General features: G+C 37.7%; 1 protein-coding gene across 2 annotated transcripts in view; it reads right to left on the reverse strand.

Annotated features, from left to right (window-relative positions):
- Window positions 1–1,345: 1,345 nt before the first annotated feature.
- TNRC6C (trinucleotide repeat containing adaptor 6C) overlaps window positions 1,346–14,203 on the reverse strand; it is a 136,532-nt gene continuing 123,674 nt past the window's right edge. For both annotated transcript variants that reach the window (XM_081319514.1, XM_081319515.1), the window contains 5 exons: window positions 12,778–12,876; window positions 9,093–9,287; window positions 7,127–7,197; window positions 4,947–5,086; window positions 1,346–4,511 (listed from right to left, as the gene is read on the reverse strand). In XM_081319514.1, coding sequence (XP_081175640.1) covers window positions 4,151–4,511; window positions 4,947–5,086; window positions 7,127–7,197; window positions 9,093–9,287; window positions 12,778–12,876 — 866 coding nt within the window. In that variant the 3' untranslated portion in view covers window positions 1,346–4,150. The remainder of the gene's footprint in view (window positions 4,512–4,946; window positions 5,087–7,126; window positions 7,198–9,092; window positions 9,288–12,777; window positions 12,877–14,203) is intronic.

Raw genomic sequence — 14,203 nt, forward strand, 5'->3', positions numbered from 1 at the left:
GTAATGAGGATATTCCATAGTCCTGCAGGACACAGATGACCTTTGCCTTTTTCTCAGGGCTTCTGTACATATTTTCAAACAAAGCAGGATTTTGAAGCTACCTCTCTTTTTATTTTTTTAAACGGCCAATGGAATTCATCGTGAAGCCCAAAGGCAATCTTGTAAATAAGAAGCTGGTGTTTTGGTTTATGATCTAAAATAATATTAAAGAAACTGAGCCAGGTTGGAATTCTGATGTGTCAAGGTAGGTGACCATAAGCTCATTTAAAATGACAACAGTTGTGAAAATCAAAACTCTAGCATCCTATATTAGCAAGTTTTTTCTAAAAAAAAAATATGTACGGGCCTCTCTCAAAAGTCCAGATTGTTATGATTACTACAGGGAAATCCTAAAAATGAGATTTTACATGGTATACTGTTGACCCATCTGAGATCCCTCCTGGTCACTTTGTTGAATAAAACAAAACTATTTACAGATTTCTTTAAAAAAATGTATTCTAACATTTATACTAATCCTCCTCTTGTGGAATAGAGTACTGTACACATAACAATTTTTAAAAAATGGGTATTTCATTATTTAAGCTAGATCAAGACAACACATTTAAGTAGTCTGAATTAGCTTAAAAAGTAAACATGGCTTTGGAGTGCATCCACTCAGCAAACCTGACTTTCATGTTGAATTTCTTACTGTGGCCAAGAAAAAAAGCTTAGTGTTTTACAAAGCCTTTTCTTTCTGGAAGCTGTATAAAAGACATAGAAGTTTATGTTGATGAAATAGTCTATCACAGGAAAAAAAGCAAGCTCCTATGCAAACAAATATAAAAAAGAAAAGAAGTCTCGGCAGCATTGGTATACCTAAACCATGAATAATATTTTGTTTGGAAACTTCACAGTTCTAGATATAGAAACATAAAATTTGCTGTCAAAGAAGTCTAAAGCAAAAGGAATACTAGCCAGAAATAGGACAATATGTTTGTAAAGAATATACTTTGAATTATGAGCAGTGATTTTTTCCAATATGTCAGAGACAAAAAAAAGGAAAAAAGGGGGAGAGAAACAGCATTTAACAAAAATAGTTACAACTTTTTCATATATAAATCCAATCCTATCTTATATTGTGAAATTGAAAAGGCAACTAACAAACATAAATAACAACACTAAGCAATCACAAGCAGTGAGTCATCAATCTGTAAATTATAGCATACACACATTGAAGGTGACATTTTAATCACTTCGGATATTTGCTGGCTGAACAATTAACAGGTAATGAATGGGGCAAGCCTTAGAAATGCTAGGAGATTATCTGTTAACAGTCATCTCTGTACACAAGAAAAATACACATGCCTTCTTAACAGCCAAGAAAAATTGCGATTTATTAAGTTTCAAAGAATCTTCGTACTCTTGAAAGCAACTTCTGGTGCATGTTTTAACAATCACATTCTATGAGGAGAAATAACATTAAAAGCCACAAACTTTTAAAAACTTTTCATCTCAGAGTTACAGACATCTTGAATTCAAAATTAAAGGCAAAACATTAAAATAAAATAAAAAATAAAAATTCAACAGGAATTATTTTAAAAATGTCCATCTCCAATTTCAAATGATTGTGAGTTCTTTTTCTACAATTCATTATTAAACTTTAGCATGGAAAATTGTATTGACGTATTTCAATCCGCACATAGGCACATATGTATTTTATATATAAATATGTGTGTGTGTGTGTATCTGTATGTGTGTTAAAAGAGAGATATATACACAATACATATGTAGAGTGCGTGTAATGAGAATGAGATGCAATCGCTCTGAGAAAAGGGTATTCAGCTAAATACACTACGAAAACTTGAGAAAACACAAGTCTGGAACCTAATCTGTGCATAGTTCATGATCCTCTTTAAAAAAACCAGCTTTTGTTGATTTGCAATTTTGCAGGACCCTTTTTAATTCGACAAAACCATTAAAAAGCTAACCTTTAACAAAACAAAACAAAACGTAATGCACAAGTTTCCTGATCCAAGCAGTCAGGGAGCACAATGTTCATATAATTTTTAAAAACATACTCAAAGGGCATGTTATTCCATTGTCTTTCTTCCTTTCAAAACAATCAAAAACATTGATCATTTTTAAACATAAAGCAATTTTTAATATATAAAGCACTCTTCAAACATCTATTTCTTTTGAGTCCATTATTTGGTAAATATGTAACTGCTACACATTAGATTAGGTATTTTTCTTCTTCTCTTACTGTCTTTTTTATTTTGTTTTTTTAATTTTGTTTTTTTTTTAATAATATCTTCAGTGCTAGGAGTTGGGTTTAAAAAATACATGAAATGGTGTGGAGTTGCTCCTCGGGAAACCCGGCTTTCCTGAGACATCTTCCACCATGTGCAAGATAGTGATCACAATATTTTTCGCCACTCTGACGAAGATGAGGAGAAAAAAAAAAAGAGTACACAGCAATGGCCAAAGAAAAGGATCAACAACAACAGTAACAACAACAGTAACAACAACAAACACTGTTCAATCCCAGAGCTCTGAAGTAGCATATCTTCATTCTGAAAATAGGTTTCTTTATGATGGAAGTCTTTTTTTTTTCTTTTTTTTAATTCCTTTTTTTATTTTAAAGTTTGAAGGAGAAAAAAAAAAGGTTTGTAAACAGGCAGGAGCTGAAATCGTAGGCTCCTCCAAAAGCAGTCAAAACCTATGTCCAAGTGCTTGTTTCTGTTCCAGCTTGCAGGGAACCATCCACTCTTTACAAGTATTTATGGCCACAGTTCAAAGAGAGTTTTTTTTTCCGTTTTTTTTTTAAACTTTATATTCCGAATGGGGAAAAAAATGGTGCAATACTCCGGTAATTATTTTCTTGCATTAGTCCACAATAAAAAGCTGCTAAAGGTAGATATACATATTATTCTCCAGAGATACACACTGTAAGTTTTTAAAATGCAGTAAGAGTCCTTGAGTAAACATTTACACATGAATTGTCGCCAGCCCCTCCTATCAGTTTTTTTTTTAAATTTTTATTTTTAAAAAAAACAAGTAGGATTAGCTACAAGGAGGGCTGTGGACACTCAGTGCAAAGTTAGAAGCTAATAACAATTAAACATTTGACCGATAAGCAAATCAAAAGCATATACTGAAAAAGAAGGGGAAAAAAAGGTCACACAATTTGTTAAGTTGTACACCTGGCACACGCACACATCCATACATTCATACATCAGTTCAACTTGTCCCCAATGCATACATGTAAGAAAGAACCAAAAAAAACCTAAAAAAATAATCCGAGAGCCTGTTCTTCTGTTTTCTGATACCAACCTGGAAGTGTAATAATAGAAAGTGTTCACATTTTGTTATTGGCCTGCTGGATTCAAGTATAATTGCATGTTTGATATGTTAATTTTTCTTTCTTTCTTTCATTTCTTTTTCTTTTTCTAAAAAAAAAGACCTTTGAACTATTTGGGGGGAGAATTAAAAAAAAATGACACAAAAAGTAATGAAACAAGTGTAATGTGCATAGGCAAGACCCACGGGAGTAGTGGACCTGGATATTCCACTCCACCTCTCAATCCAAGTCATCCAGCCAAGGGGGGTTTAAGATTTGTTCCCCAATAGCTGCTGACGAGCTGGTCAGATGCCACCCCCACCCCACCTCCACTGATTAACTGGATCTGCCTCTGGTAATGTGCATAATTATCACAGGCTCATTTTAAATAGGCTTTCTCACCTCCCCTTCATCCCAACCCCAACTTCCCCAAGTTGATAAAATAACCCTTTCCAGCCCAAATTCTGAAAAGTGCCCTTCATGATAGAACTAGTCTAAGCAGCTTGTATACGTCTTTAAAAACACCATACAAACATAAAAATAAAATTAAAAAGCCGTTGGAAAAAAAAAAACCCCACACAAAAATCTATCATTAGCACATGACACTGACCAAAGGGAGCCCATACTGTTAACGCAAACAGTTCACAAGGGACTCCAGCAGAGTTTCATAGTCAAGATTAGACAGAGGTACTAAAAAAAGGGCTGCCAGTCTGATCTATTAAAGCTGGATCCTTCGTGCTGCCCTGGACTGGAAAGGGTTACTGGTTTTTGTTTTGTTTGTTTTTCCTTTAGTGCTGATGATTGTTACTTCCATTTTGTTTTTCTGGCATCCTAGATGGATTCTCCGCTGAGAAGATCCCCTGGGAGCAGAGTATTCAAAGGCGTTGGGCTTCCGATAACCCTGCCATCATCGGCGCTGGGAGGACCCCAAAGGCTGCTTGAATACTGAGGGACCCCACCCCAGAGCAGATCACTGCTCCCTTTCCCACCAAGGCAGGGGGTATTCCAGTGGCCTGCATCATTGCGCACCATTCCATGAGAACTGCTTGTGGAGCCCAAACGTGTCTGAGTGGTTCCAGTGTTGGGCTGCCAACTGGAAGTGGGGGGCAGTGGCTGGCCTTGTGCTAAAAAACGGTTCACTTCCTCCTCTCCAGCAAACTCAGCCAAGATGGTAGTGTTCCCCAAAACGCACCTGAAAACACAAAGGAAAACGGCTGAGGCATACTTCCCAGGACCTATGCATTTATTCTGACTGCAGAATATACATTCCCTTAGATATTACTCAAGAGGTAGAACATTTGATTGTGAAATAACCAAATGCTACAGTGGCAAACCTAACCAGGAAGTTTTGAATGTGCGATGTAACATTGTGGACATTCAGACAGATACCTGAGGATGACAGAGGGAAGTCTTAAGCAGAAACAATCTTGGTTTAGTTTTTTTAAAAAATAGGATTGTAAAATAAGATTGATTAGTCACATAATGCCCTACCCTTTTATACGCCATCTTTCTTTGTTCAGTATTCATGCTTCCTTTTTACTGTCTAAGGCAATCATTAAATATATCACAAGCCCCAAGTGAGCATGCCATTCTTGAAAAACAGTAAATACTGAATAAAATAACATACATGTGCAGAGACTTCTGAGCCTTGGCTGCTTCCTCCTTGGAACTGTATCGGACCACAGCATTCCCTTGAGTCAGGTTCAGATGGAATGTAATAAGAGGACCATGTTGCAAGCATAGAGTACGCAGTGTCGAGCCATCAATCTAATTGGGGAAAGTGGGGGGAAAAAAGTGTGAGCGATTTCTCTCCTCCCCCAGTGGCATTACTATTTTGACAAAGGAAGAGTATCTCATTAGTAAAAAGTCAAAAACATATCTTAAAAAAGTATCAATAAAACAAAGTAGATTTCTCCCAGATATTTAGTGTATTGATGAAACAACTATTCCATCCTCCACTCGCTCTACCTGAACAGGCACACCTATCACTGAGATATTTCTGGAGCTTACCTTCAGGCACATGTTACTTTTCTTCAAACTCTGCTTCCTACAGATTAGAATGTTACCATGCCTAGTTGCCTAGTGACCTGATGAATATACTTTTGAGTGGTACCACCAGCCTTGAAATAGACAGAGGTGCTTCCTGTTCAAGAAGCCACCATTAGTCTCAGACAGTTTGTAATCCTATCAACTATTTCAAACTTCCTTTTGTTGTGAAGGATGCTGAGAAGGTGGTGGAATTCCAGTTGCAGAGGGCCCTGGAAGAAATGGATTATCTGGGCTTTTTCAGCTGGGTGTCAGGCTAGAGTACTATATTGAGAACAAATTGTTTGCTTTTGTCAATGATCTGTGGACAACCAAGATGGTGTGACCTTCCTGATCCTCCTTGATCTCTCAATTGTGTTCAGAACCACTGATCAGGGAATTGTTCTGGAGTTGAGAGTGGGAAGCAAGTGTTACGGTAGTTGTCCTTTCCCTAGAGCCAGCTCTGGTTGTTGATGATGGGAGGGAAGAATTGAAGCCAGAAGGTGCTGGGACCTGCAGGCCTCAACTCTCTTTCCTCTACTCCTTTACAGATGCATGAAGCCACGGTGAGAGATTATTTACTGACATGGGGTCAGGTAGCATCAGTTCACTGATGATACTTATTTGTCTATTGAGGAACTGGACTGAGTAGTAGGTGTGATCAAAGTGATGAACCATTTCCTTGATGCTGTTACAATTTACATGGGGAAGAACATACTCAGTCTCCATCTCCACAAGGCAGAGTGACTGTGAGTTCAGAGACCTGGTGAGTCAGAATATTTTTGGTTCTAGACAGAATTGAGCTCCTATTTTTAATTGGTTCATCATTCGAGGATCTTCCTAAATTCATCATTCTTGCTCAATGAGCAAATGGCAGCAGTGGCCAACAGGGCCTTTGCACAACTCCATCTTCTTCATCAATTTCTACTGGAAAGTATCCTGCATGAGGCTGCCCTTGAATACCACTCAAAAGCTACAACTTAAGAATGCAGCTACTTAAGTACATGTTGGTGTTCTTCCTGTTGCCTGTGTAGCACTTTGAGAACTGCGGTGACTAGTGGTGGTCTGGATTTGATTCAAGGTGCTGGTTGTCATCTTTTAGTCTCTGGTCGTCATCTTTAAAGGCCTACAAATGACTTAGGATCTGGTTATCTTTAACCGATCTAAGATGATCTGCTAATCCAGTAAGGTCAGGGACAGAGGGCTGTCTCAGATATTCTACTCTTCAGAGAATGTAATCATTAGAGAGCATGAACCTGGGTCCTCACTATTGCAGCCTCTCTCCTTTAGAGTAGCCTCCTCCCTGTTATTGCAATAATCCCAGCCCTCCATAAAACCTTCAATGAGAGTGAGGTGCAGGTGGCCCCGATGCAGCCAGTGCTTATGCCATTCTAGCACTTAATGAATACAAATGTCAAGTAGGTCAATCCTACAATTTGTTGCTTTAAAAATAAAATGCTTAAAATAGAAAGCTCCAAGAGTTAAGCTATCAAAATTTCATAAGACACTTTCATAAGAGCAGAAGGGTCTAAGAATTTACATGTACAATGCTGAGTATTTTTTATTTATTTTTATTTTATTTATTTTAATTCCATTTATATCCCGCCCTTCTCCGAAGACTCAGGGCGGCTTACAAGCTTAGCAGTAGCCTTCATTCTATGTATATGCCTGCTTATTAGGGCTTTCACACACCCACCCCCCCAAGCGGCATTATTACAAAGTCAGCTTAATTGCCCCCAACAATTATGGCTCTTCCTCTAATTTACTGTAAAATTCATTTACCTGGGGAGTGAGGTTACGGAGAACTAGCCAGCTACTTGTTCTTCCTGAGCTGTCAGTGCTCCAGGCTGAGCCTAGAAACCCAACGAAGAAAACATTAGGGAAAGCCCAACCTAACAATTGAAGAAGAAGAAGAAGAAGAGCAGAAGATACAGGACACAAACCTGATGAATACATTTTTCAAGAAGGACTTCTAACAGGAAATGTATTTTGATCAGAAGATTTAGCAAATGTCTGCCAGCCCTCCTTTCTGACAGATGCAAAAGGCTAAAATGCCTCTGCACCACTGAAAGGTGCAGAACAGATGCATGAGTACAGCTTTCTTGAATTCCTCTCCTTCCCTCCCTCCATGTCTAGTTCCTCATTGAGGAATTTTGCTTGTCATAAACAGAAACAATGCATAATTTAGGTTTCCCCAATATGATAGTTTACAAATATGTTGGATCAAACTCACAGACTTTCCAACCAGAAATTCTGGGGATTGTGAACCAGTATGCCTGGAGGATAGCCATGAATAAAATATACATAAGTTTTACTTCCCTATAGACAGGAGGGAGAGAGAGCTTAATGGAAAGCTAGTATTTGGCTACAACAATTAACCTTTTGATTGACTCACAGGCAGTTGACAAATATCTATTAGCATGCTTGGTATTTATTTATTTATTTTATTGGATTTATATACCGCCCTTTCCCGAAGGACTCAGGGCGGTTTACAGGGTAATTAAAACATTGACACAAAAATTAAAAACAATTAAAAAGAATTAAATTTAATCCCTGAAAAAAATATAAAACCCCAATTAAAAACTCTTTTTGCTTGCGTACATTGATGGTAAACTTTATCTTATGAGCACTAAGGTTTGAACAAAAAAAAAACCTGAACTCTCTACACTAATATCCCGTGCTTGGAAACCTCTGAGATTTGCAGAAATACAACTGAGGATGGGGGAAACATCCATTCCACCAGTCCTTTGACAGTGATATAGACTGACTGATTGACATGAGAATAACCAGGAACTGAGTAAAAGCAGAACAGAAAGTGGAAGAGGGAATGAAAGCAAGTCTTACCAGATGAAACCCACAATAAAATTACTGCATTTCAGTATAGACGTAGCTCACTGACATTTCTATAGTGTATTCTAAGCCATGCATTATATATCTCTTATTTATATCATCGATATCTACCTATAAAAGGTAGTCTGAGTGTAATACAATATATTCATAGGTATGTCAGTACAGGATTGTAAAACACATTAAATAATTCAGACTCTAAACAGAAGGCAGATGTATCTGAACTCAGTGACTGACACTGACAATATTGCACTGTCAGACTTTAGAGCAGGGGTCTCCAACCTTGGCAACTTTTAAGACTTGTGAACTTGAATTCCCAGAATTCCTCAGCCAGGAATTCCTTAGAGGCAAACCAGCCTTGGGAATCAAAGTAAAGAATGCTAAACTTACTTTTGTTATAGGGTTACCGTAAAAAAAAAAAGATCTTGCATGACTGAAAGCATCTTCCCCCTCCCTGCTTTATCTATACAAGAATGAGGGAGGATCAAGACTGATATGCTTTCTCAAACTACACTTTTGCTTTGAATTTAAATTTATCCGATTCTTGTCTTCGTTGTGGCCCTTCCTCCTGTTCCTCAAGGTTATTTTCACAGCCTGTTACATACACTAATTTTTAGGTCCACATTTTCCACCTAGAAAGTCTAAACACAAAGTAAATATATATTGTATGTATTTAGCTAAGAAAGTGTTGGGCCGATACACATTCTAATCCACCCTTAGCCAGGAGGTTTGTTGACTGTCTTTAGATTAGTTGCCCCTTTTGGTCCTAACATGGTTGATTTTGTGGAGAAAAACTGAATGAGAAAGCCTTATGGATGCTGCCTTAAACTCTTAAAGGAAAGGAAGATATAATCTATGCAGTTAAGTCAAAAGAAAAAAGGAAGGAAGAACTCAGGAATACCAGAGGAGTAAGAGCTGGTCCAACCCAATGGGCTGGCACCCCAGGTAGACGATGGCTTGGTGTTCGTTAAGCCTGGAGGTGGCCTTGTAGGAGCTGTAGTGTTCCTGGGAACCTTCCAGAGTTCATGTGACAAAGAGGGTTGTGTGTGAGAAATTGGACCAGAAGACCAGGTTGATTTGATGTCTGACAATTTACCTGTAACAGAGAAATACAATTCATTTATTTGACAGAATGTGGAGTTTTTGGACAATCTGGGATCCCCAGGTTTCTGCTGTCTATATATAAACACAGTGAATTTCAAGCAAACAGTGGATCATACATTGCTCATCTTTGTTCATTTTGTTGTTCTTAATGCTTTTTTCAGTTTTCTGCTATGTAAGTCTCATTAATCCATTAAAGATTCTCAAAATGGTCTCCATAAGGCTCTAAAATATGAAATTCATCTGGCATCAAAACTTCAGAATAAATCCAATTATTTACCAGTCTCAGGCATATAATATCATTTTACTCTCCCAGCCCCCAACAGAAAAGGAAAGAAACTGCTCATTTTCGCGAAGTATATAGAAGCTACTTTGTGATCCACAAAGATCTTTGGGAAAGGGTCTGTAACTTTCAGTTAACAGTGTATACTTCACAGACACAATTGGGTTGATTCCTTTGGCTACTGAAGTGTACACTGTAGCAGCTCAGCAAAAACAAAGTAGGTTCTACAAACCTAATTCCTCAATTACAGGAATAAAACTGAAAGAGCGTTCCTCTCCCTATTAAAAGAGAACAGGAAAGTGAGGATGAAGGGTAGCATGCACAACAAGAAGAAGGCAGATGAGGAAGGTTTTTCAACTTGCTTCTTTTACTATTTTCATTTATCCACTTAGATATCACAGGCAATGAAGAAGAAAGAGGGATGTCTCTCAAAACTCTCACTGGGAAGTCCTTACGACAGTGACTTATTCTGTAATCATATATTCCTGAGTAGTTTTTATCATCACTATCTCAAGTGTGCGAACTTTAATTTTTATACCAAATATAGTGAAACATCGGAAAGATGATTAAGGCAACCAAGAAATGTATTAAAACAGCAATCATATGAATAAACCGTACTTAGATGTCACTTAATAGAAATACAGAGTAACAGATTATCACTGAAATATTTCCCAAAGTCTATAAAGCAGACGTGTCAAACTCGCGACGTCACGTGACGTCGTGCAACGTATCAGAGCTTTTTCTCCATTGCCGGCAGTGGGGTGGGCGCGGCTTCCACGTGACGCATCCGGCCCGCGGGCCGGCAGTTTGACACCCCTGCTATAAAGGAAGGTGGTTGATACACCGCTTAAAACTGCAATCCTAAATACACATTCTAATAGATTATATCTACTGAATTGTGCTACAAGTATTGAGTTTCAATAAAAGGAACCCTTCCATTCTATGCCCACCATCTAACCATGGCTTCTCCTATTATTTTTCTCAGTTCTTAGCCTTTTATAAAGTACAAAGCTGTAGCTTGTATGAACTATGTTGCTGCCAAGTTGTTTATTTCTCCATTTCCAGAAAGAGCAATTATTTGTACAAAACCAGTAAATTCTGAAAAATAAACTTTAGGATCTGAACCAAGTTTCACCCCAAAGAGAAAAACAGCCACACCAAAGGAAAGTGCATCCTAGTTAAAATAAATGGCAACTATTTCTTTATTTTAAAACCTTAAATTGATGAGTCAACAGAACTTTAAAATGTTTACTGCTTAACTGCCAATTTTAATTAAATCTTAATTTCTTAAAATTTACATTTTAACTGGAATTAAGGGTTACGATGAGTCTATAGAGATTCTCAATCATCCAGGCCACCCAAAGGTGCTTTTTTCAAAAGGCAATTGGTCTTTTTTGGCTTTGAAAAAAAAACCTTTTGGAAAAAGCACCTTTGGGAAAGTCTGTGGAAGGGGTTACAGATAGCTTGAATCAGTGAAGACAACAATTATAAAGACTCATGTGGTGGAGACAAAGAAATAGATTTATATGTTGCTGGCAATGGAGGTTTCCACATTTTTTCCAGGTTACGATGAAATATAAACCTTTGAGGTAGTTCAGTCTACAAACTAAAATAAAACAATGTAATGACAACAGATTGCAATTTTGAAGGATTGATGAGATGTTAATTACCTTGTTTTTAGTGAATTAATTAAAAAGGCAAACAGATAGGCCTTGACTTTCAACCACAATAGGGACCGGAAAATTCACTGTTGTAGTGTGGCTGTTGTGACCACATTTTATAGCCTTTTTCTGCAAAGGTCATTAAGCAAATAACCGCAGTTGTTAAATGAGATATCACATGGCTGTGACTTGCAACTTTCCCTGACAGCTTCTCCATTAACTCTGCTTGTTGGAAGCCAGCTGGAAAGGTGATTGTGTGACATAGGACAATGCAACCATCGTAAATGTGTGACAATTGCCAAGCACCCAGATCACGATTACATGATCGTGGGAACACTAAAAGAGTTGTAAGTCATTTTTATCAGCACTGTTGTTAAGTTTAGGACTATCTGTAGTACAGAATTATACTACTGGTAGTATTTTGGATGGCTTCCAGAAATTTTAATTCTAGTTCTAAGTCTTTAATTATTCCTATTTAATTCTGGGTCCCATCCTGGAAATTGGACAAATTAGCTATGACTAGCAAAAGTCCCACTGCAAGATGACAAATACACAAGTGCACAAATACAACAAAATTCTTATGATGAACAAGATTATTGTCTGTTATTCTTGTTTTACACAAAATATACATTATTGATCCCACATCATATGTGTTGCTTTATATTGTTGTTTCCACAATGTAGGCGAGTCATATTTTTCTTACTGTTAGATACATGATGCCTCTTTTAAAGATATTTTTAATTTTTATATGCTACCTAGAGTTTCTTGGTGGCTGAGGCAGCTAAAAATAAGTAAACAAAGAAAATGTGATAAAAAGCACAAACAAGAGCACTATGTCAGAGTTTAGTGCACATAATAAAGTGTGCAGCTACTTTCAAGTATCCTTCTCCCATGTTCTCCTTATAAGTCTCTGAATTCCTACTTGCACTAATGGCCTAAGAATAAAATAGCTGCCAGCACCTTGAAAGCAGCCAGGTGAGCACAGAAGCTGCAGACATTCAGCCTTTCAGAAATTGATCATGACTCTCTTCAAGACATAGTTGAGAAAGGAAGGGAGAGAGCGCACAGAAGAGCAATAGGCATTGTCTCTTTGGATCAAGTCATTCTCCCAAAATAAAATGCTCATTGTCAGATAGATGGTGTTCTTTGTTGCATGACTTCTGCTGGCAATTGTGTGTATGCTAGATATATGAAGAAAGGCTTTATTTCCCGAAATTTTAACAGACATTAGCACTATACTGAATGTTTCTCATATCGAAGCAATGCATAGCCTGGTATTGCTAGCCATATATATATATAATTGCCAGCCATATGTGTGTGTGTGTGTTTGTGTGTGTGGTGTGTGTGTGTGTGTGTGTGTGTGTGTGTATCCCCATTACACATTCACTACTGCTAATTTTTTAGGACAATTATTTGAACAAAGGAGCCCAGTATGCAAAAGAAGCACACGTGTTGTACCGTTATCATTGCTGCAAAGAGCAGAGGCCTTGTGAAAATCTCCTATCCCAGGGCCCTCTTAGGAGAAAGGCCATTGGTCATACCTGCAATGCTGCTGAAATTGCTACTGTAGCCGGAGGCACTAAGTGGCCAGGCACTCGATGAAGGCAGCGTGGCATTCTGAGATGATGTTGGGGATGACCCTGCAGAACCAGCAAAGAAGCAACTAAGAAAGATGGGCAGAATGGCGTCTACGATAGCATATGCAATTCTCACACCATCACATGCAAACCAAAACCATGCAAGGGAAGATGCTAGCCCAGCCCTGCCTTTGACGTCTAACCGTGAAAAGTTATAGAGAGCATGATCTGATGTACAGTAGGGAGCTCACTATCAAAGGACAACACAGTGAGAAAGATGACGGTGTTTGTGCAGAAATATATGTCCCTTAACTGTTCTTAATGGTGTGTCATATTCAAGATAATGATATTCACTGCCACTGTATCCACAGTGTATGAATTGCATATGAAAAAATATGAAAATGCAGCTGTGTTAATTATGATGAGCCTGCCTTGTATTCTATGCTAGGTATTTTCAGAAGAAAATGCACCACTCTGCCCCATTTGCCTTGAAGAATCCCTGCAATGACCACCATTGACCAATCTTGTCCCTCGACATTCCTGCTGAAATGTGTGTTCTAGTAAGCCTTGCTATACAATAATGGTGACACTCAATATTATACCACAACACAGGGTAAATTTATGATTGCTGCATTATGCAAGGAGACACTGAAAACCAAATGTCAGATTCTATGCAACAGATTTGTTATAAACCGTCCACCTTTAATATGATCACACTACTATGAACTATCTGGAATTCTAGATCTGTTGTCATGCTTGTTTCTGAAAGTGACACAAATTATTTCCCAATGCATATATGTTCCTTGACAGAAAATGCAAACATGATTCTTATACCCATGTCTTATGCCTTTTGCCTGGGCACTTCAAGAAATAAACTTTAGTATAAAGTCTTTCCAAACAGTCCAAACTAATAATGCACAATTTATGATTGTTACTTTACCAATAAAAACATCTATTCTAATAAGACAAGAATGAAAGAAATATCACTTCCACATTTTTATTTTTTTTATTGAAAAGTTTTAAAATACAGTTTTCCATTAGAAAAAAAAAAAAAAAAAAAAAAAAAAAACCCTTCCCCCTCCCTCTACCCCCCCTACCTCCCCCCAACGTCCCTCCCTCCCCTCCTCCCTCCACCCCCCCTCCCCCCCCGACTTCCCAGAGCTAAATACAAGGTATATGTATGTAAAAAAGCAATCATAAACTACCATATACTAAAGACTATAGATTCTAAAATCCATCACTCTCTAGCTTATATAGGATAAAACACACCTTAACCATAATAAATGTATATAAAAAAAAAACTAGCATAAAAGAAAGAAAAAGAAACGAAAGAAGACTCATTCGAATGCTACATAAAACTTCTTAACCCTATACTTGTTCTGGATAAACT

This window comes from Vipera berus (genome assembly GCF_964194415.1).
Source record: "Vipera berus genome assembly, chromosome: 2".
NCBI lineage: Eukaryota > Metazoa > Chordata > Lepidosauria > Squamata > Viperidae > Vipera > Vipera berus.